Source organism: Uloborus diversus, chromosome 3, assembly GCF_026930045.1.
Source record: "Uloborus diversus isolate 005 chromosome 3, Udiv.v.3.1, whole genome shotgun sequence".
In the NCBI taxonomy this organism is placed as follows: Eukaryota; Metazoa; Arthropoda; class Arachnida; order Araneae; family Uloboridae; genus Uloborus; species Uloborus diversus.
In genome coordinates, this window is record NC_072733.1 from 197,796,733 (window position 1) to 197,821,761 (window position 25,029).

Here is a 25,029-nt window from a genome sequence, read left to right on the forward strand (position 1 = left end):
TCATGATTTCTTCTTAAAAAATATGATATTCAATTAAGATCAGGAACTTTTATAAGTTTTTTTTAATGTGAGTTTCCTATTATCTTAGATTTCATATCAACCGATATTTTTCTTTTAGAGACTTTTAAAGTAATTTTAATTTGAACTATCGGAACTGTTCATGTGTTGTAAAGATATACCCTTCATACCTTTAAACAATATTTCTGTCTATTCGTAGGAAATTTAAAGATTAAAATATAACTGTTTTGAGCAATATTTTTTAATTTCCTAGGTAGATAATTCATACTTTCATTATCAATTTAAGCGAGAAAAGTAAAACACGCAAAATTTTCGCCCGCTTAATACGGGTCTTTTCCCTGAAGTTGCGTAACTTTTCAATATCAATAAGACACTGATATCAATGTTTTTTTTATTGTAAGATCGAACTTCGATATTTTTACTGTCCTGGTACCCTGGTGACAAATCGCCTCGAAGAATGGAAATGTGGACATTCGTGCTACTTTTTAATTTAACGGTACTTGCAGGCCCGGCTTATGGGGTAGGCGACCTAGGCAGCCACCTAGGGCGGCAGATTTTAGAGGCGGCAAATTTCGAAATTGAAACTTTTTTTTTTTTTGAAAGTATGAATATCAGTTTCAGCGTCATAAAATTCACTGCTTCAGTGCTAAAAAATAATAATAATTTAGAGTGCGTACCAGTGCTTGGATATGCAAAACATAGTTCGGAACTTAAACAAGAAATTCAAATGAATTTTAAATTTGAAAAATTGCGTAATTTAAAAGTTTTTTAAAAATGTTAACATCTGTTTCAATGCCATAGGTTACACTACTTTTTAATCTTACAAAAGATTATTTAGAGTGTACCAGTGCTTTGATATTCAAAACCCAGTTTGGAGTTTAACTAGAAACTCACTTTATTTTTTAGCACTTTACAATTAATTTAATTTTATTAATATATTAGAAAATTTCTGCCCGTCAAGGTAGTGATGGGCATAATCGAGATCTTTTGATAATCGAGATCTCGGGAATCGAGTACTTCTGATAATCGAATGATTGATAATCGAGATCTTTTTAAGTCGATCACTCGAGTGATTGATAATCGAGACCTTTTGAAATCGAGAACTCGAGCGATTGACTTCTCGAGATCTTCCGAATCGAGTACTCGAGCGATTCACTTCTCGAGATCTTTTGAATCGAGTACTCTAGCGATTGACTTCTCGAGATCTTTTGAATCGAGTACTCGAGCGATTGACTTCTCGAGATCTTTTGAATCGAGTACTCGAGCGATTGACTTCTCGAAATCTTTTGAATCGAGATCTCGAGATGTTTTAAATCGAGATTTCGAGATGTTTCAAATCGAGATCTCGAGACGTTTGAATCGAGTACTCGAGTAGTTCATTTTCTGAGCTTTTCCAAAATTGAGTTGACTGCTACGGGGGTGCCCACTAAAAGGGGGTGGGGCATGGCGCAGCCTGTGCAACTAAAATTTTTAGAGCCGGTTTTTTGAGAGGGTTTTTTTAATCTCATTTTCGGAAGGTGGGAGGGGGTCCATGGCGCAGCCTGCGAAACCGAAATTTTTAGAAGCGGTTTTTTGAGAGTTTTTTTTTTAATCTCATTTCGGGAGGGGGGTGGGGAGAGCTCTTTCTAGACTGATGCTCCGTAACATTTGAGAGGGTGCGCCATCGCCTTGCGAAAGGGGGGAGGTGGACTTCCTTGACTTCAGTTGAATTCCCGAGTTGTTTTGGCAGGGGTGCGCTCGAAATAGGAATGTGACATTTAGCCTACCATTTAGGGGTATAATAAGGGGTGAACCCTCCTGGCTTTTAGAAGTTTTAGGTTAAGTTGGGGGGGGGGGGTATTGACACCCCCTTTTAGAAGGGGGATCAATACCACTCCCCCCAAATTCCATGAAAAATTCTAGTTTTTACATTTAAGTGGGTCTAGTTTTTTGTTGTTTTCCGATAAAATGAGCAGATACACCTTTTGTCAACTTACCCTCCGGTAAAGTTCGAAATGCAAGCTTGTTTTAGGGGGTCGATTCGATAGATTTTAGTCTTCATTTTGGGGTCGCAATCCTTGGGGGATGCAGGTTCGACTAGATTCCCTGTTAGCTTGTGAGAAACTAGGAGCTCGGCATTTGGGCGACTGAGTGATTTATTCGAACGGTTATGCATTTAAACTAATGATTTTGAGTTATCACGTGATTATTTCGAATGGTTTCGGGCTCTCAAACACAAAGTTAATAATGTAAACAAGTAGGGGAATAGTTGCTCTGCGCAAAAGTACTCATTCTTTCCTTGTTTATAGCTTTGCTTTTTTTTTTTTTGATGTTCTTGTTAAGAGTGGTTAAGTATATTTATCTGACTAATACATGAGGAGGGAGGGTAAAATATTTCTGATTGCGTTTTCCAGAGGATTGGGATTCCCGGCGCATTGAAAAGTGTACAAGTGTGGCTTGAAGTGCATTGAAGTTCATGATTATTTTTTTTCTTTCTTGATCCGCTCTTTTTTATTTTTATTTTTCATTCGTCGACTTTAGGAATATGCAGTAACAGTAAAAGTGTTGGGAGTGAAGTTGAAAGGTTTCTGAGTGCATTAAAAAGAAATATTGAAGTTTGTCGTGTGGGATTAATTTTAGCTTCCACTCTTCGACCCAATTTTTAAATAAAAATTACATTTTATACAGATTGTTTTTTTTTTTTTTTTTTTGAAATTCCATACGCAAGATATTTGTGACTTCTTGTGTGCGTAGCATTTATTTTCGAGTGGGTAGTTAAATTTAAGTATTTTGCTTGTTTTACTCGCTTCTGTTTATGTCATATTCCTTATAGTTTCGTAAATGTTGATTAGTATATTATTTACTCAACTTAAAAATTTTCAGTCAATTAATGTGCTGATTTTATGGTTTTTTTTTTTTTTTTTTTTTTTTGTAAAGTTGAGGCAAAACTGCTGAAAATGCTTAGGCTCGCAACGGTCCATTTCGGAACTTGAGGTTCCGTAGCTACGTTTCATTTTCCGTGCGCTGGTCCTCAAAAAGGTTAAAATTGATTGTCAAGTTTCTCTGAAAAGCAGATTACGTATTCGGTTGTCAAATCATCCGAGATGCTCGATAACCGAGCATACGACAACAAACAATATATTATACAAGACGGAGCGCGGGGGAGGGGGGTAAATGGCGCAGACCGCGCCATTGAAGTTTTGAAGAGGAGAGGGTAACTTTAGCGGGCTTTAATTGATTTTAGGGGGTTCAACGTCGCATTTGAGGGATGAGTGTCATCACCATGGGGGGGGGGGGGCACCACTGCATTATAAACACCTTGCGTTTAAACATTTCATAAACGTTTTAACATGGCTGCCACAGCGTTAACAATCGCTTTAAAACGTTTACTCAACGAAGTGTGCTCTCTGAGTAACCCCATTCGAAAAAAAGCAGAAGCAATCATTTGATTCAATAACCTTATAGAATGACAGGGGTGACACATTTGAGAAGCAATTACTTGATTCTAAAACCTTATAGAATGACAGGGGTGCCCGTCCGTCCCTGTGAGCAATGGCGTGCTTTTTATGACAATCCCCCCTCCCCCAAGAAACGATAATCCGAAAAGGGCTAAGACTACATTAAATTTTCAATTACACGGTTTGTACCATACCGGTCAAGGGCGCCCATATGCAAAATTTTAAGGGGGGCTCAGATATTTTCCCCATGGTTTAATAGGATATTTTCCCCATAGAAACCGATTTCAGTACAGATTAGAGTTATTAAAATTTGACATTTTTAATAACTTATTGATTAATTGCTGGAGAAGAAATGATTTTACATTTTTGCAAAAAAAAAAGTACTAAAAGCAAGGATGTCCTAATTTCGAAAAAGGGGGAGGGAACTTGAGCCTCCACTTGCCCCCCCCCCTATATGGAAGCCCTTGATATCGGTTTAATATATTTTTAAGTTTAACAACTCTCAAGTTTAAACCTGCTAGTGTCGCCCAACGACTTGCCCATATTATCATTATCCCTCACTTTTTAATAAAAATTGTACATACGTACGTATTTAATCTTAATAACTAATATATATAATCTTAATATCTCTATCCTTTGTTTCAAGATTTCACCACCGGATCACACCAGGGGCAGATACAGAAAACCATTTGAAGGGGGGTGGGGGTCATGCTGAAGAAAGCACTCCCCCATGAACGAAATTCCCGTTTTAAGTACGAAAAAATTCTGAAACTTTTTTAGGGGTCAATAAAAAGCCCCAAATCGGTCAGGAATAAGGCACATAATTGGAGATAAACGTTGCAAATTAATTTCATAAGCAATAAAACAAATTAGTAGTTCAAATATTTTCTTTGAAAAATAATTGATGTATTGAAAAGATAAGATACTGTCATCGTTTGCATTTTATGCATAAATTATTTGAACACAATGTGTACGGATACTATTCTCGAGAGTTCAGGGGGGGGGTCATGACCCCCACGACCCTCCATTGTATCCGCCACTCACACAACACATGCCCCTCCATAAATCCGCTCATATGATAATTAAAAATTTTCGTTCAAAAAATATCGTTCGATTATTAAGGAATCTCTCAATTATCGAAAATTCGAAGCCAAACATTCAACTATTATCCCATTTGAATAAAGCAAGAGAAAAGCAATCATTCGATTTTAAAAATCATTCCAAATCTATCCATTCCAAGAGCAAAGGGCACCACCTATGAAGCTCTTCCCCCAAGAGCAATACCCCCAAAAGAGACAAAATCCCCTAAAAATTACAATCCCGCAGTTTACGTCAAAACTCCTCCTCCCCCTTCCCGCTTATTTGCACCCATAGGAATGAATTACACGAGAAGTTAATCACTTGTTTTATTAAGAAATAACTAAGTACCTTTGTGACGAGAAGTAACATGAAATAACAAACGTTTTGTATCCCAAATATACAGAGTACTGCAGAAACGTGTTTTGGAGTTTTAAGGTACCCTTTTTTCAACAAAATAGTAAGCTTTTACATATAAGGGGCCATTCCTTTGTTACGTATGGATGATTTTGGCCATTTTTGACCCCTTCCCCCATGTAAGGGTACGTAAGGTTTTTCAAACTCCTCCCCCTATTCTTACGTAAGATTCCATTTAGTTTTTCGAAATAATGAAATAACTAATCTAATATCACTGGAATCGAAATTTAATTCTCTATTATTAAATTAAACCTTTTTGTGTGAAGAAATATTTACTAAAACGTTGGAATCTAGACTGAATGTGTTTTCGACATTTTTTTTGTATATGATGCGAAAGTAGTTAAAAATAAAACATGCCATACATAGTGCAATTCTTTTATTATGTTTTAAATAATTGATTCTTCGTAAAACAAATAAAAAACAGTCATCCTAATACGTTTTTATTTTCCAGACGCAAATGAAACATCGGCTTGGAAAATACTGCGTAAGAATGCGTTTGAACCCCTCTCCCCCCCCCCTAAAGTATGTAGACATTTTTCCAACCCCACCCCCTCGGGACCCTTACGTAATTAATGAATGGTCCGTAAAGGCATCCAGTAATGTCCTTACATCCACAATCTCACTATTTTGCATTGAAAAAAGGGTTCCTTGAAACCCCGAAACACGTGTCCGCAGAGATCTGTATATTTGGGCTCTAAAACGTTTGTTATTGCCTATTACACTTGTATCATTACCCAATCGTATAGTCGAAGGTGAACGTAAGGGGGAAGACGTCCCCTCAGGTTTTCAACTTAAGTATTCCCCCTTTTTACCTGAACTATAATTTTAATGCCTCTCAAGTTAGAACATTATAAGCGCCTCCAACCTTTACTTCCACCACCGGGACACAGAACACATGTCTCCCACAGACTCGTCCATGTGTTCATTCATTAACACCTTTCGCTCAAAACATATCATTAGACTACCAAGCATCCCCAAAGAATCATTTGATAATCAAGCATTCAACAGTATACATTCAATTATAACACTATTCGAATGAAACATTCTTTTAAATTCAGTGACAAACTTCATTGCAATTATTTTTTATTTAATTATTTATTTATTTTTTCTATTTTGCGTCCCTTGACGAAGTGTCTGGCTTCGTCCAAAGCTGAGTCTGAGTCAACGGTCAAGCTCAAGGTTAAAAGAAGAAAGAAAAGAATGGGGGTTCTTTCATGACGTAGGCACAGTAGTAGAAAAAAAAGTAACCAAGTAATTCTGATTGAAGAAATTCTCTACTAAGTTTAAGACACCAAACATTCCTGCTTTGCAACTTCTAGATCAGGAGACAGAATTTGTGTTTTCAAAGCCGCACTATCTTCAAAGGAAGAGTTTCAACGCTCTTAGCAAAAGGACGCACTAATCCTTCCTGGGGAGTTTCTCCCCTTCCGTAGGAGTTTGGATTCGTGTGGGTTTGGATGTCACCTCTGTTACATACACAAATACTGATACCATGGTCACCTCGCGGCACTCCGCGCCTCCTTCTGCGACACCCACTTTGGGAACCCCTGAATTAACCCATTCGAAACATAATTTTTTCTTGCGAATCGAAAAACGTGCTTTACTTACGCCGTTCGAAACACATAACTGCGTGACCTTCCTGTCTGCGAGTTACTTCCGCTTTGACCACTTTCCCGCAACAGAACAAAATTTCGTATGAAGATCCGTGTGAGTCGAAAAGGTGTTTTAATTAATATCTTCTCTAATTAAAGTCGTACAATTATCCATCCTAGCCAAACACGCAAGCTGAAAAATTACGAATCTATCGATACCTGATTCGTTGCTCAGTCTTCTGTCGTTCACCAAGCGTAGCGATGATGACATAGATAGTTATATATGCATACCACGACTTTTAATAATATAAGATTGTACTAAAAGTTGAAATAAATATTTTACGCATTTGATGAAATACGAACATTTACTGCAAATAATTTTTCACTGCCCATACACGAAAGATGGAAATTAAAAACCTTCATAATTTCGCAAGCAGGTGTATGTGTCAAATTTATTAAAAAAATCCAGTGAAATATCTTAAAAGTTTTATTGTTGAAAGTTAGCTATCGGCGATCTAATAAGCTGCATTTTTATGACTCTTGGAAGCGCGATGAATTACAAAAGGAGTTCTTCACAAATAATCTTTTTATCACGAATCACTCTGAACGGTTGCAAGCAAATGTCGCCAATTTACAAACGATCCAATACGATTCCTTGCCTATCTGAGAGTAATTGAAATTCGGTTCCTTAGATCGCCAATATCTTTATAAACTTCAAAGACATTCAACTGGATTTTTTTTTTTTAATGTTGGCACATACACCTGTCTGCGAAATTATGAAGGTTATCAGTTGTTAATGTTCGCGCATGCTCCGTGAAAAATTAATTTGTTTCAATGTCAATACTTCATCACTTTTTTTTTTTCAAATTTTATGATTATCACGTTTTCTGAAAGTTTGGTAAGGTTTGACAGGAAATTGCATGTTATGAGCCAAAAACGTGAGAACAAAATTGCAGCTCATTCACCGTTTTTTGTGCTAAAAGATGGTGAAAAAACGTTTCTGAGTCTTCAATTTGTCGCTGGTCTCCTAAATACAAATACAAATGTTTCCACCTGCTACGGGCTCTGGGCCCAGCTAGGCTGGTCCAAGTCATTTTATTAGTTCCCAATGAAGATCAATGGCCCTCTTAAAGCTGTCCACCCCCTTGCTCATTAGCGCCTCTTCCAGTAAGTTGTTCCAAGTGCCTATAACCCAACTAAAGTAGTAATTTTTGCTAATTTCGAGGTTAGCCTGAGATTTGAATAGCTTAAAACAAAGACCCCTCGTCCTGCTTTCGGTGCAAAATTTGGTTTTTAATTAGATGAATGAGTAAACGAAATGAACTATTTCACTTTGCCCCGCATGCACTAGACTATTTGCGCAAAATATTTAAAATACAATGCTTAAAATTAACTAAATAAATACTTCACCGAATGTTAGTAAGTCTTAATTAATATTTAAGATGTTAACAACTAAATTTTATAACAAAAATATTTTTTGACTTACAACAAAATATTACAATTTGATTATCAATTTTTGAAAATTGCTTGTATTATCACATGCTTTGATCTTCAGAAATATTTTTTTCCTGACTGGAACAGACTACATGAGTTACTATATAGTTCAAACATTACAAGGTAGGTAGCGCTAAAAACAGTAAATATTTCACCATTTCACTTTTCCCCTCATTTCCCTACTTATAAATTTGCTCTTTCATTTGATACATATTCTTTCTGACTTGACTGGTGCTTTCATTTTATTTATCATAGGAGACATGGAAAAGAAATGCATGCGGAACCATTTTCAGGTCAATTTCCTGGACAAAGAACCTCCACCGCCGTATGACTCGCCAACGAGGTTTCCCATGTTTGACATGAAACCGTCTTTTGACTTCAGCAGAAGACTTACTTCAGTCAATAGCGTTTCCAGCGTGGGCTCAGACACCGATTCGGTGGCAGGCATCCCACTTCCTCTTTTAGTAAGTTGAAAAATGCATTCGCTCTATACATGAAGACTGTTTGAGACGAAATTTATCGATTTTGAAAAATTAATGGGGAGGGGGATCTACCAAAAATAGCGACAACTTCTTCAAAAGTAAACCAATCTGGGCTGTATTCGTATATGCTGCTGTGTGAAAAAAATATACTGAATAAAATTGTCATTTGCAGTTTAACTGACTCTGCTATCGTTCTGGTGATCCTTGAAAAGCATGAAAAATATGTTAGGGAATGAAGCTTCAGAAATTGCCGTGATATCAAGTAGACAAGAAATCTGGGGTATAGTAAAGTGCCCATACTTGGGACAGTTTTGAACTTTTACATTTAGTTACATACTAATCATGTTTTCAATTTGAACCAAGTATTCTATTTTTAGGAAGAGCTTTAGTACTCTACCGTAGCACAAAGTGTAAATGTGTAGATATGTCTCTTAAAAATAAAACTAAAAAAAAAAAAAAATCATAGTCCCAAGTTAGGAGCTCCCCCTCCCTGATTCGGGACACTTAAGATTTTGGTTTTTATTCCGCGTATGCAGCAATAAATTCAGTAGACCCTCGTTTTACGCGAGGGTTACGTTCCATAGAAATGCCGCGTGAACCAAAACAGCGCAAAATTGAGATTAAATAGTAGTGTTAAAATAGAGGATCCAAAGACTCGAGAAATTCTTTATTCTAGCGATAGATTAAATGTATAATTAAGTTTAATGTGTACTTATTTCGATGCATATGCACAACGTGCATGAAGAAAAGTTTATATTTAAAAAAAAGTTGGTTATGACAGTCATTTAGCAGTCATTAATTATTTTTCTCTCTAGTTATTTGTGGGGCATTAACGCATCGATTATCACTAGCGTCACTTCCATGACGGAATGTTCCTTCACTAGCAAAATCAGAAAGATTGTGTCGTACGTCAGTAAGCACATTTGGATTAGTATCACAAAGGTACGTGGTTCAATCCTTAGAACAGGAATTAGTAAATATAGCGAGCAAATTCAATCAATTGCTTAGCAAAAGCTGAGGCGAGGACCCCAAGTCACGTGACTCAGCAACGATGAATGATTAACACTTTTTACGTGAAACCAGCAAAAGAAACCCGATTTCTTCCAATGCTTTGCTTTAAAATCTATCGCATGACTTGAAATTTTTGTTGCACGAAAGAAAGTCCTCACTCCCTCCATATTATCTCCTCTCAATGGTTCAAACCACGCCATCCTCCTCGTGTATGTCCGTGCGTCACATATTGGTGACTCGGCATTGCAACAGATGGCGCCATGTAACGCAGCAATATGTATACGCCTTAGGCACTACATTCCTCCATTATTGCTCACTCGTTCACCCAACCGCTGGCGCTCACTTTCGCGCGCGTCCAACTGCGGATACTCATATCATTACACGCCTCTAGCTCTGCTGCGACAGCTGCAGCAACAAGCACAATAGCCAGAACGCCTGGTTTCGGTTCCTCATGTGTTATTAAAGAATTGCTCTCTCGCTTTCCAGCACCATCACTAAGGGGGGGGGGAGGAATGTGGCGCACGTCAGAACACATAACCCAACTTTGTCCTTGAGCCTTCAGGTCCTTTTGGCTCAGTGGTGGTTAAAGCACTGGAGTTGCGTCATAAAGGTTCGTGGATCAAAACCCCGCCAGGAACACGTCTCGCTTCCTCCATGTCCACATCCGTACACCACAAAGAAATTTGTCATGGTCAAGGAAAGGTTAACATTTTCAATGTGAAAGCTTTTTGTGGTGTACCATCGGTGTCGATATCCTCGTTGGTTTCGTTCTCCTTTCTCAATTCTGAAAGCTCTCCTTCCGATTAGCTCTGAATTGTGTGAGTTTAATGACTTTACTTCTGGAAAGAACTCTGGAACCAATCGCAAAAAGTGTCTCCAGTGGCACAAGATCGCTTATTAGCACTCCAAGGTACAGTTTATTATGTGTTACATGAAAAATCTGAAGTTTGGATAATGAAAGAGGGGGAAATTTTACCTGATTGCAGTGCGGCATCCGCATAAAATCAACACTTATCCGCGTAAAATAAAATAAATATGCCAAATCTGAAGCCCCGTATAATCAAATCAGCCTAAAAAAATAGTTCTACCGTAATATCTTGTTATCAATTATCATTTTAAAGGAGTTTATTTTACAACAAATAAAGGAAAAGTAATATCAAATAGAAATAATACTTTCTTGTAGACACAGATTTCAAAGCACATTACTTGCCTCTGGAAATGTTGATTTGACTTAACTCTTTTGAGTGTAGGGGAAGTTGTCGTACCCACGGACAAAATTAACTTTTCAATCTTTGCTGGTCTCTGGGAATGGATAATCGATCAAAAAAATTTTCTGACAGAACCTACAACCTATCACCTAATTTGGCATTTTTTGTCGGGTGAAAATCTCGAAGCTTTCAACTTCAAAAAAAGTTTCTTATAAACCATATTTTTTGTCCATGGGTACAACACCCCGTTCATCCCGCAGACAGGTGCCTTTGTACCTGTGGACATATGAAAAAAATATATAAATAGGTCTGAGGAGCTCAATTATACTCAATTTTTCCTGATACTACTATTGTGATACTATACTGCAGGTAAAGGGCAGTAACTGCGAAATTATCTTTTATTTATTTATTTGTTTTAATCTATTGTATGTTAGCTTTATTGTACAAGCTCGCTTATTTGGTTTCCACTGAAAAAAAAAAAAAAAAGCACGTAAAAACGTCCAATTCGAACACGTTCCTACTGCTGGTATTGAATCCAAAACGAGTTTATTCAAATATCTCGAAAACTCATTTTTAAAATTACTGCCCTTTACCTGCCCACGGCAGTATAACCGGATGTAAATTAAATATACACTGGTGTGCAAAAAGTAAGGACGAAGTCGAAAAATTAGCATATCAGCTGAACGAAGAGGCAGAGCGGACAGAAAGACCAATCAGGAGATTAAGTAAGGTGATGTACGGTAGCACATGCGCAGATATGCGGGCAGACGTAATGGGGGAGTGCCTGAGTAGTATAAAGCATGTTGTCGGTGTAAGATCAGTATTTCTGGCAAAGAGATTGCACGCCATATAGCAGTTAAAATCACACCAAGAGCTGCCTCAGCGAGAAATGGCGACCAATCAATCTGTTAGACGACATCTGGATGCTTTTACCCGAGGTCGAATCATTGGGAAGTTGGAGGAAGGCCGCAGTGTGACAAGTGTGGCTGCAGAGTTCGGAATTGCTCACAGCATCGTTTCACGACTTTGGAGACAATTTCAAACTACAGGAACAGCTATCCGGGGGTTCAGTACTGGTCGTTCACGAGGAACCACACCCGCAGATGACCGGTATGTTGTCTTACAGGCCAGAAGAAACAGGCAGCAGACAGCGGGAGAAATCGCTGGACACACGACACAGGCGACTGGACGACCGATATCGCTTTTTACCGTGGCCAGAAGACTGCACGGTGGTGGTCTGTTTGCACGACGCCCTGTGCGGTGTGTACCTCTAACGCCTGCCCATCGGAGAAGGCGTTCTCTTTGGTGCCGGGAACACCGGAATTGGAGAGACAATGAATGGGGACGAGTACTCTTTACAGATGAGAGCAGATTCAGTCTGAGTAGCGATTCTCATCGCATACTCATCTGGAGAGAGCGGGGAAGTCGCAATCATCCCTCGAACATCATTGAAAGGGACAGGTATGCTGCCGTGCTAAGCACAGATGTGGTATCTGCACATTTTATCAAAATTGAGTTATTGTCACCAGGTGGTCGTTAGTAGCTTAATTTACCTAAATGTCAAGTTTTTTGGCGATTTGTGAACGAGAAATATTAAAAAAAGCTTTAAGAAAAAAGTCGTAACTGCACAGTTTGCGGAGTTTGTTAAAGCAATTTGAACGTAAGTGACAAATACTAAGCCTTTAAAGTGGTATCTGCGCAGTTACCACTTTTTTCCTTAGTATTTTTTGTAGATACGACTTTTATACCTTAGTAAAGCAGCATATTTAATAATGTAGCAGTTTATTGTAACACAGAAATAAAAATTAGTTTACCGTTGAATAGTTGATACAGGTTGATAATAAAAACTAATACAACTTTGCATAATTGTTAAAGTAAATATTCAGCTTTTTCTATTCCAATGTTATTCAAAATGTAAATTCTAAAAATGAAATGCATGTAAAATATTCATATCAAATTCTTTCATGCAAAAAAAAAAAAACCCCAAAAAAAAAAACGCATTTCATTCTACGGCCAGTAATATTTTTATTTAAGTATCGTCTGCTGTCAAAATTAGCTTCAGGCTCGGGAAAAATGAATCTAGAAAATAAAACATTATAAAAACACATTCTTTTAATATAAAAAAACAGAAAATTGTTATGGATTACAGTTTTAACTGTCCGCAGTTTTGAAAATGGTATCTTTCAGAAATTAGATTCTGTTAGATTTGTATTAACAAAATAAAGCGAAACAGCTAAGTCCAAAGAATGCAGATGTTTTCAGTATTATTTAATGATACCTTGAGCACGTTTTACTAAGCTATTTTTGTCGTATCTGTGCAGATACCCCTAAAAATGCCTAGTAATTGTCACTTACGGTGAAAATAGCTTAGTATATGAAAAGGTTTTGAAAAGAAAATTTGTCGTAACTACATTTATTAATTTTAAATTAAGATTTTTACAAAAATACTTTCTTACGGTTTTTAGATAAGTTATTTACGAAACAACTACAGCAAGTTGAGCATTTAATTAAGTCATAAAACAAAGAAATGAGTTGTAAAACTTTTATCGTCGATTTCTCATTTTGAGCTCTACTGCAGATACCACATCTGTGCTTAGCACGGCAGTATGGAGGTCGCGGTGTTCTCGTTTGGGGAGGCATCATGCTTGGTAGTCGTACAGACCTTCACATCTTCGACGCAGGTTCAGTCAACGGGACCCGTTATTGTAACGAGATTATTCTTCCATATGTGCGTCTTTTTAGAGGCGCTGTGGGTCCGCAGTTCCTTTTCATGGACGACAATGCACCATGTCATCGCACAGTAGCTGCCGAACAGCTCTTAGAGAGTGAGGATATTGAACGTATAGATTGGCCGGCACGATCTCCGGATCTCAATCCCATCGAGCATGTATGGGATTTTCTAGGCAGACGCTTGGCAGCTCGTACCTTACCACCAGTAACGATTCGGGAGCTTCGATTGGCGCTGCAAGACGAATGGGCAGCAATGCCTCAACAACTCATTGACACCCTCATTCTCAGCATGGGCAGATGCTGTGAAACCTGCCTAGCAGTCGGGGGAGATCATATCCCCTACTAAAGACCGAATGTTTCTTGCTGGACACCCATCACAGGGATGTTTCGGCCTTCAGTCGCATTGCGCTCCATGCTACTTTTTCAATAAAGCTTCTTTTTATCCCTCTGATTTCTCTTTTAGTAAGTGTTGCTTACATTACACATGTCCTTACGTATTGGGGATCTTACGGTATTAAATGTGTTGATTTGAAAAGCTTTTGTACAAAGTTATATTGAAAAAACCGTCTCGTCCTTAATTTTTGCACACCAGTGTATATCTTAATATCTGTTAAAATCATTTTGTGCCGTATAATGTCATCAGAAACTGAAATTCGAATCTATTTTCGACTAAAGGCTCAATCTAAGTTTAGTGGAAACTTTGTTAGGCATTATGGCACCCGAAATATGAAAAAAAAAAAAAAAAAAAAAAAAAAAGGTATTCAATATCGAAACAAGCAATAACTCATTTTCTCCATCGAAAAAAAGCCAGGTTTTACAGGACAGGTTTATATATATTTGTGGAAAATTTAACCCCTTCTTTGAGAAAATCCTCCGCACGCCATCAATGTGAGAGTTCTTGTGAACATATAAAACTGATTTTGCGAGCTGTATACGTTCCATCAGAATTAGGCCATTAGTTCATAATGCTTTCAAAATTATATCAATTGCTTCTAATGAATGATAAACATTTATTTAGCAATACTTTGTACTCCTTAGCATCATGTCATCGCTCCGTTTACAAGAAAGTTTCGTGGCAGCAGACCGATTTGCCACTCTACTACACTGTTAAAACTACAGGATGCATTCGGCACCTTTCAGGGGAGAAACGCTTGTTCACTAGCGGCACCCAATACGGAGCCGAAATCGCACCTCTAAATAGGGTGAAAAACAGGCACCTTTTAAAAAATAGACAGCCGGAGTGACAAAAAGGAACCTTCGGAGAGAGAAATAGCACCCTTACTATAGATCCTCCTCTCCCCTCCCCCGTATTGTGTGTGTTTTTGAATACAGTTGTGTATTTTGTTTTGTTAGTTTTGTTTTGATTTATGATATTCTTCGTTTTGGACAGTTTTCACATTGAACTCTGGAAATGATTAAAACATGTAATTACAGCATTTGATCATATCTCAGAGTTTTCAACATAGGTAAGAAGTGCTCATTGCTCTAACTCAGTGTTTCTCAACCTCTTTTCACTCACGGGCGCGGTAAAAGCAAATGAAAAACTTTGAGAACCAGTGAAATCTTTATCGTTTTCTTAAAAATTCATAAAATAAATAACTTTAATAATAACTCTGTGGCCGTTAAAAACATGTGAAAAATTGAGAGTTCTGATGAGGTTTTTTTTTTACAAAAAGTAATGTTAAGAATTAATAAAATAGTAAATATCTCCCCCTTTACTTGGCATCAAAGCTCTGTCACAAGTCGTTATAATTTAAAGACGAGTAATTACTTAAATAATGTGAGAAATTATACATTTACTAAAACATGACGCATTCCGAAAATGAAGCATAGCTGTACTTATGAACTATTTACAAGAAGAGCCAAAAATATTCAGGAATATTACAGTTACGGAAAAACAAAATCGTTTCGTAAACGTTAATCAAGAGTATCAAAATAAATAGCACATAAAGTTTTTCGACAGTTAAAAAAGCAAAAGAAATTTCTAACGCTATCGAGACATTAACCGCTAACAGGAAATGATTCTAACACTTGAATGAAAAAGCAAAAAAAAAGAGCTAGACTGAAAGAGATTTTTTTTTCGCTAGCTTTCTGTTATCTACGAAGCACAATAATCATTTTTATTAAGATTCTCACTTGTTGATTATTGATAATCTTATAGCAGGTGTTTTTTTTCGGTGATTAATAAAAGCTGCTTATCGAATACTCAAGAAAATAATGAGAGATATTTTTAGCAGCGTTTTGAATGATGGAAATTTCACGATAGTAACGGTAAACAGAAACTATAAAAGACAGTAACGGTAACTGAAAAGTAATAAATGCACTTTTAAACACTTAACTATGTTTGAAAGCCCTAAAAGCTACAAAGTGATCAAAAGCTGTACTAACTTGTAATTTCGGATAATTAATCCTAGAAAAGTTGTGTTTTAATCCAATAGTGTACTTCATTCAATGTGAAAGACACACAAACGCAATCATCATTTGTCCGCCATATTGAGGTGGTTGAATGTATGTCTAAGACAAAAGCGCATGCGCAATGAGTCTTTTTGCGATTGCATGCTGTTTCGGCTCCTCTGCTCTATTTTCTGGCCTGCATTGCACCTTCAGGAACTTTGTTTTCACCTTAGAGGGAATATTTTCACTCGTCTGGAACCCCTGGTTATAACAGTGTAGGAAATAAGAAAATCTGCCTTAGTTGCGTTTGTGTTTAAAGCAATTTATGAGCTGCTTTAGAGAACTAAGATGCTAATTCCCAAAACTAAGTTTAACACTTTTACTTTATAGAGTGATGCGGAGATGTCATCAATAGAAGTGCGAGAGAACATACCAGTTGAACCAGGACATGTTAGCATCACTTTGCAGTATAAGCGCATTGTTGGAGATGATAAAAAAGTGTTTACACAGTTGAGAATGGATCTGAAGGTAATGGCAGTATTATAATATGACAAAGATATACACTTTGTTTCGAATAGTAAGCGGCATAAATATTCATTTTTATTCTAACTTTTATCTGCTTTTTATGGTTAATATGAAGCGCTGAAGTCATTTTTCCGAGTGTCCGAAAGTTGCCTGTGATGGATTTTGAAAAACAGTAAAAGAATAATGGAACGCGATAGAGAAATCTATATTTTGGCTACGCACATTTGGGAATACCAGGGAACTTAATCCTAGTGATTTGCATATTTGGGTACCTTTGCAGAAAACAGGGGGCGCTGTAAGTAAACGAAAACTGCATAAAAACTGAATCCCTGATACCTTCATCCGGTATTTTGAGGTGGTACTCGAATTTTAGCAAATACCAACTTGTGACACATCCAATCAAAAATATTACACTAATTTGTGGAAAAATTTGTTATATTTTAATGGGCAAAGATTTAATGTTTGATTGATCCTGCGGTAAAGGAAAAAAAAAATGCTCACGTTTTCCTTGCAAAAATATATTTTTCTAAGTTATACATATAGTATACAGGGTGTCCCAAAACGACCGCATAAACTCTACACAGGTAGATTCCTCATTGGGAGAACATAAAAACTGTCCAAAGAAGCGTTCCTGTACGATCCATAGTTTACGAGAAAAATAGGAAAAACAAAGTATGACGTTCAGCCGGTGCAAGAAAAAACACTTAATTGAACATATCGTCGCCTCATAGCAACAGTAAGGTATCTTAGTGTTATTTCTGGGATTAGATATTTTACAGTTGCTCTGAGGCGACGATATCAACAGCAGCATATTACGTATAACAATAAATGCGTATAATGACATTTTAAACATTACATCTGGATGCATATGCAAATACTGTTGTTGATATGTCCCACGAAAAGTTTGTTCCTTGCACCGGCAGGGACGTCATACTTCGTTTTTCGTATTTTTCTCATAAACAATGGATCGTACAGGAACTCTTCTTGGGAAGTTTTTATGTACTCCCAACGAGGAAACTAGCTGTGCAGAGTTTATGCGGTCGTTTTCGGACACCCTGTATATATACAGGGTGTTCCGTTTAAACCTGCAAGACCTTTATTTTCGCAACCGTTAGTCCTAGAGATATACTTCCAGTTGCAAAAATGTTCAAAATCAGATGCAGAGTTAAGATATTGAAAATTTGAAGCAAAAATAAAAATGAGTCAAAAAACACAAATTAACTTTTTATACGGGCGCTAGGTCCTAGAGAAATAATCTCCACTGAAAACTATTACTGATACAAAAAACTTGACATTTGTGCGACCAAAACTCAAGGAAATATTCCAGTTAAAAGTTTTAAAGGACCTTACAGAAGATGCTATTTGAACTTATCGCAATTTCAGAAGAATGACAGGTCGTCAAAGTAAGAAAAATCCTATTTTTTTCATTGCTATTCAAAACTAAATGCAAATGTTATGCCGTGATACGCAAAAACACACTACAAAACCTCGAACAATTTGAAAAGCCGCACTCTATACAGACATACAGTTTCAAACATTTGTTTACCGCTGTATTTTCCCCCAAAAGGTGTTATTGACGTTGAGTGAAAAGTGGTGTAAGACACAAAACGCTGCGTTTCATATCTCGGTGAATATTGATCGTACTAATTTCAAACTTTTTATGTTGGAATTATTTTTCAATGGAGATTATTTGACTAAACATAACTTAGGGGACCTGGGGCCTGTAAGAAAAGTTAACTTTTGTATTTTTTGACTTATTTTTGTTTTCACTTCAAGCTTACCATATTTAACTCTGCATCTGATTTTGAACATTTTTGCAATTGGAAGTATATATCTTGGACCAACGGTTGCGAAAATAAAGTCTTGCAGGTTAAAATGGAACACCCTGTATATAGAAAAAATTGATTGATGCATACTCTCGCAGTTGCTCTTATTTAACTAATGTGGGCATTGAGAGTGATAATAACATAAAAGTAATCCAATTCAAATTAGTCTGAAAGAAGGTTGCTACACTGTGAAGTACACTATTACCATTATATGGTAATTAATACTCATGTTTGTGAAAATTGCAGCAACATGAAGGACTCATTGGAAAGAAATGAAATTCATTGCACATATTACTCATAGTGCTACAAATAAACGATCAAAATTACAGATCAATGAAATGAAAATAACTGGCTTAAATTAATAGCGAATGTAGGTACCCCACCCAGCTAAGCGAGCCTGTACACATTTTGGCATCGAATCATAGAGGTGCTGAATGTCACGATTGGGAATAGCATCTCATATGGCTTAAATCTGAAGCCAAAGTTCATTCGTAACAAATGCCGGACGAGGCACATGAGCGAGTCTCCGACCAACGCAATCCGAGACGTGCTTGACAGGCGTCATATTCAGAGAACGGGCAGACCAAGGAAGTAGCGTAACCTGTCGTGCACCGAAGAACACTTGTACGTTGCGTGCGACATGTGAACGTCCATTGTCCTGCTGAAACACTGCCCTAGGAATGCTCTGAAGAAAGGGTAGAACCTCCGGCGTCACAGCGTCCTTGAAGTAGCACTCGCTATTAAGTTCACCCGTAATTCAGACTAGATGAGGTTGCCTTTGATATTCAGTAGCGCTCCAGACCATGACGCCTGTCGTTATGCTGGTATGACGTCGGATTACACACTTCGGGAGGTGACGTTCCCATGCGTAACGTTTGACGCGTACACGTCCATCGTTATAGTGCAGATTAAATCTGAACTCATCCGAGAACACGACCTGTTGCTAGTTCGCACGCCATTGGGTATGTTTGTGGGCCCGTTGAAGCCGGAAGTGACAGGGTTGAGGATAAATGGAATCCTGTATAGGGGAATTCTTGCATGCAGCGGCCCTGGCGCAGCAGACGACGACGAACACTGTGGATGCGGCAAATGTGACACCTGTAGCCATACTGTAACGTTGTTCTAGCGTACGAGAGGACGCTATACCATCCATTACAGCTAGGCGGGTGAGGTGTCGATAATCTCGTGGCGTCGTTCGGTTGCGTTAGCTGGCGCGAGTCCTTCGGCTAATTTCATCGTCCTTTGTCCATCTTTTGCAAATACGCAACACAGTTGAGGCATTACGCCATGTTGGGGCACTGATTTCTCTATACGTAAGTTCACCCTCCCGCATGGAGAACATTCAGCCCCATTCGAACTCCTTTACTCGTTCGTATGACGCTCTGCGTTTTGAACGAGGCATATTGAGCATTTTAGAGAAACATCTACCATCGGCAGATAATCATACAATGATTCCAAAAAAAAACTTTACATTCCTTTATATACAGTGTCTACGCCGCAGTTCAGAGGGCGTAACTCAGTCTACGCATGCGCGACGTCTCTGCAATTCTAATCATTTGCATATCTTATCCTGCTATGCAATACCCGTGAATTTCAGTTAGTTTGCATAATTATTTCTTGGTGTTGCAATTTTCACAAACATGAGTGTATTTAAAGTGAGTTTGGATTTTGTATCATAAAAAAATGTTATTTTTATGTTGCACACATTTATTTTGCATACTAGTTACGCACAAAACTGGTATTTCAGTAAGTAAAATTTCACTTCAGATTAGAATTGGGCGATATCAGAATTTTAATACCGCGATATATCGCTCTTCAAATATCGATATTTTCGATATATCGGTATATTCACGGAAGAATTCAAAATTTTCCGGGGGGGGGGGAGTGCAAAGGTAATTTAAGCAAAGATTCAGAGCATATTATATCGAAAAATGACAAAAAGCTTTTCCAAATATAATAAATACAATTGTTTCTCTGATTCAAAACTTTCCTGGGGGGGGGGAGGTATAGTTTGAATGGTATAGTCTTCGTAACGAAAATCTTTCAATTTGAGCCGTCTCAATAATTTGAATATACTATGAACTACATTTCGTATTGACGTTTTAAATAGTTTATTTTTCACTCATTTAATAGCTCTTGTTTTAAGACTTTTTACTTAGATAAGTAACATTAAGTAAAATACTAATAATAAATCTCTTTAAAGAATGCAGCTATAAATTTTGGAAAACAATGAAATATACTTTAAATTTATATGTAATTAGCTGAATTACCCAGCGTTGCACGGTCTACCTCGAAAATAAAAGTTTCGTCTTGTGACCCATGTTCAACTATCAGGTTTACAAAAAGAAGGAAAAAATAGTATAAACATTTCCCATCAATGTGCAGAAAGCACAATTTTATGACATAAAATTTAAATTTAGGCATCATTGAATTTTTTTCGTAATACTTCTGGCTTTACTGGCGAACCCCCTCAAGGACACACCCATTGGGACGAAAAAAACTTATGTGAATTCCTGTGCATCAAAGAACCGCTGTGCCATGTTTGGAAAAAATCCGACGAAAACTGGATTTGCATAAGGAAACTCCCCCCCCCCTCCCCATGGGGTGTATTTGCACCCTCCCCTCTTTCCTCATAGGTAAGCGAAAAACCCTATGACAATTCCTGACCATCAAAGAACCGCTGTGCCAAATTTGGCAAAGATCCAACGAAAACTGAATTTGTATTTAAAGAAATCACCTGTGAGAGGGAGGGTTGCCCCCATTGCAAACGAAAACTACCCTAAGGGAATTCTTGAGCATCAAAGGACCTATGTGCAAAATTTTTGCAAACATCCGACGGAAACTGGATTTGCATAAGGAGAACCTCCGTGGGGTGTTTTCGCACCCCATCCCTCATAGGTAGGCGGAAAACTCCCTATGAAAATTCATAAGCATTAAAGAATCGCTGATCCAAATTTGGCAAAGGTCCGAAGAAAAGTATGGATTCGTAAAAGGAAATCACTGGTGTTAGGGGGGGGGGGGGTCCGATTGCGAACGAAAACTGCATTATGTGAATTCTTGAGTATCAAAGGACCTCTATGCAAAATTTTTCAAAAATCGGACTTAAACTGGATTTGCATAAGCAAAATCTCCGTTAGGTGTTTTCTCATCCCACCCCTCCTTCATAAGTTAACCGAAAAGTTCCCTATGAAAATTCCTAAGCATCAAAGAACCGCCGTGCCAAATTTGCCAAAGATCCGATGAAAACTGTAGATTCGTATTTCGTAAAAGGAAACCCCCGATAATAGGAGGGGGGGGAGGGCGGGTCCGATTGCGAACGAAAACTGCCCAAGGGAATTCTTGAGCATCAAAGGACCTCTTTGCCATATTTGGCAAAAATTTGACGTAAACTGTGAATTTGCATAATAAAACCGTTATTTAGTGAATTATAACATATAATACATTTAAAACTATTGTTTTTTTAAAGATACAAGCATTTTTAAATATTGATTTTAAAAATGCAATTAATTTTTCTTCAGCAGATTCAATCCAAAATCCATATTATTAGGTGAATCAATTATCTCATCAATGTCATTATTTCACAAGCAATTTAACCGAAAAACGAATACGAAAATTTCTTCACTTTTTCAATTGATATTTGATGACGACTCTTAAACTGAAGTCAAAAAATACCAAGTATAAGAGCTGCAATGAAGTGACGTAAAACCGCAAGTATGCTCGGATTCACATTGCTGTCATCATTACGGCTTCAAATCCGTTAATGCGTAGAACTTATATAAAAACCCTATTTTCGCGCATGCATCTAAAACATCATTCATCTCCGTATATGCCTCTTGTCAGGCGACAAGAGAAATTAGGAAGTTTCAGTTTCGTTTGGGGTTGCCAGCGATAGCGAGATTTATCATCGTTTCAATGGTGCCGTGTGTTAAGAAGGGAGTTCATATTTTTCCTCTTAATTTCGGAATCAAAGTTATATTCATTCAGAACTGAAAGAGATGAGTTGCGCTTCTCTAGTGAGATAAATGTGCGACAAAAGCAATCTTTTTGGAAATTTTTCGTTTTCCATTTTTTTTTAAATAACAATAATTCTGTTCAGTATTTTTCTTAAACATTTTATTCAACGCAATATCAATGGTTTATGTTTAATTTGAACTATGAATTGTATTGATACCTCAATTGGTTAATTTTTAATTGTTGCATTAAGATGCTTTCTTAATCAATACACATTCACTTTTAGGGGCCCACGGGAGGCCATGTCAGCTTTGTCCGAAACTAGGGTGTCCTTGGAAGGACCCCGCTCTGAATAGAAGTAGTATAAGTTTTGAAAACTTTATACTACTTTACTATTTCCGGAGATCAAACTGACAACGGGGCCCACATTTACCTTGGGCGGTCTTATTAATTTTCCCCTTTTACTATAATTCAAAATTAAATATTAAATAACTGTTTGAAGAATGCAGATAATATCTTGAAATTTGAAACACTCATCCATCACACAGAGCTATGAAAGATTATGTATTTTTAAGTCAGTATTTTAATTTCTCCGTAATTAAGTCCCGTATTTTCTTTTCGAACGATATATCGGACGGATACAAATCTAAATATCGTTAACGCGGTAGTAGATATATATCGATATATGATGGTATATCGGTTTATCTCCCAGCCCTACTTCAGATACATTTTATTATTATTTTTTTACTTCCTTTTACAAAAAGTATTGTTTCCGCGAAAACATTTTTACTCAAAAATCGGCCTTAATTTCCATTTTGCTCACCCCCGAATGAATGTTGAGATTTTTTTTCAACCCGTCCACACGTGGATATATGACTAGGAACGTACAGACACCAGAAATATCCATTTTGACGATCCCCGAGTTAATAACAACGAGTTTTCTCGTGACGTCCGTATGTACGTATGTATGTGTGTATGTGTCTCGCATGACTCAAAAACGGTATGTCCTAGAAAGGTGAAATTTGGTACGTAGACTCCCAGTGGGGTCTAGTTGTGCACCTTCTCTTTTGGTTGCATTCGGATGTTCCTAAGGGGGTCTTTTACACCTTTTTAGAGGGAAATCATTGTTAATTTCAATGCTAACTCAAGTGGTGTTATAATTTGACAAATTCTTGGCGATATATCGCCAAGCCTTTGGCCGCCAAGTTTTGCCACCAACTTGGCGAAAAATTTGGCTTTTTTTTCTTTTTTAAATTTTTATCTTGTTTTTGATTGGGCCAATGTTGGTGATATTTAAAGAGTTAACCTCTGAATCACGTTAAAATTGCCAATAATGGGGAAATAAATCTGTAAAACGTTTTTTTGCTTCGGTTCGCAATAAACTAAGGGTGAAAATATTTTAGTGTTTCCTTGCTTACTCCAAGGCGCTATTATCAATAAATTAGCGTAAAAGGAAGTCATGTGATGCACACATCAGCTCGTTTTACTTCCTTTTACAAAAAAGGAAATATTGTATTCGCGAAAAAAATTTCACACAAAAATCGACCTTAATTTCCATTTTGCTCACCCCCGAATGAATGTTGAGTTTTTTTTTCGCCTCGACCACACGTGGATAAGTGCCTAAGAACGTATAGACACGCGAAATAACCATTTTGACGATTCCCGAGTTAATTACAAAGAGTTTTCTCGTGACGCCTGCTATGTATGTCGCATAACTCAAGAACGGAATGTCCTAGAAAGTTGAAATTTGGTACGTAGACTTCTAGTGGGGTCTAGTTGTGCACCTCTCCTTTTAATTGCATTCGGATGTTTCTAAAGAGGTCTTTTGCCCCCTGTTGGGGGGAAATCAGTGTTAATTTCGATGTAAACTCAAGTGATGTTATGATGTGGCGGACACTTGGCAATATATCGACAGTCTTCTGGTCGCCAAGTTTTGTCGCCAAGTTGGCGACAAATTTGGCGGATTTTTTTTTTTATATTTTTATTTTAAATCTGCTTTTAATTTGGCCACTGTTCATGATATTTAAAGAATAAACTATTGAATCACATTAAAACTGCTAGTAATGAGAAAATGACATTAAATTGAAGTAAAAGGAAGTCATGTGATGCACATATCAGCTCGTTTTCGCCTTCAGCAGTGAATTTTTACTATATGCATCTTTTGTATCTCAGCAGCTTCCTGATTTGAAAGGAGAAAATTACTGATATATTTGAAGTACATCAGTGTAAGCCATAAAAATAGTTTAGATAACAAAATATTGAATGAAAACAAAAAACGCGACTGCGTAAGAAACAAAAAAACTAAAAAGAAAAGTGTATGAGCCCAGTAGTTTAGAATGTTACTAAGTACTACAGAATAACTAGACCATTGGAATAGTTTTATAATCGTACACAGGTAAGACAAATCAGAAATTCAAAAGCAGAGTATAAGGTTCAACAGTCGGGGCGCATTGCTTTCTGAATCAAGGAACCCCGTAAAATTTGATTAGGCCCGACTGTTGGTACTTCTATTCTGCTTTTGACTTTATGATCTGTCTTACCTGTGTACGATTATAAAACTATTTCAGTGGTGTTGTTATTCAGTAGTACTTAACATTCTAAACTACTGGTCTTATACATTTTTCTTTTTCTTTTTTTTTTGTTTTAACGCAGTCGCGTTTTTTGTTTTTATTTAATAATTTTTTATTTTAGACGTTTTAGTTAATTTTTATTGACTTAGTCATTATGATTATAAGACGGTACAGTTCGCAATCTTGTCATTTCATTGAGAGAAGGTGTATCGTGAGGTTTTTAAGTAACTTGCGGTAGTCGAAACTACTGATAATTAGTCCCTCTAGGGGCCTAACTCTGCTTAAAGCTACATGTGC

At 37.2% G+C, this 25,029-nt stretch overlaps 1 protein-coding gene across 1 annotated transcript in view; it reads left to right on the forward strand.

The window, feature by feature from the left end:
• The window catches only part of LOC129219373 (synaptotagmin-C-like), an 85,802-nt gene that overhangs the window by 35,873 nt on the left and 24,900 nt on the right, over positions 1-25,029 (forward strand). Inside the window, exons 3-4 of the mRNA XM_054853748.1 lie at positions 8,291-8,499; positions 16,251-16,388. Of these exons, the coding sequence (XP_054709723.1) occupies positions 8,291-8,499; positions 16,251-16,388 (347 nt within the window). The remainder of the gene's footprint in view (positions 1-8,290; positions 8,500-16,250; positions 16,389-25,029) is intronic.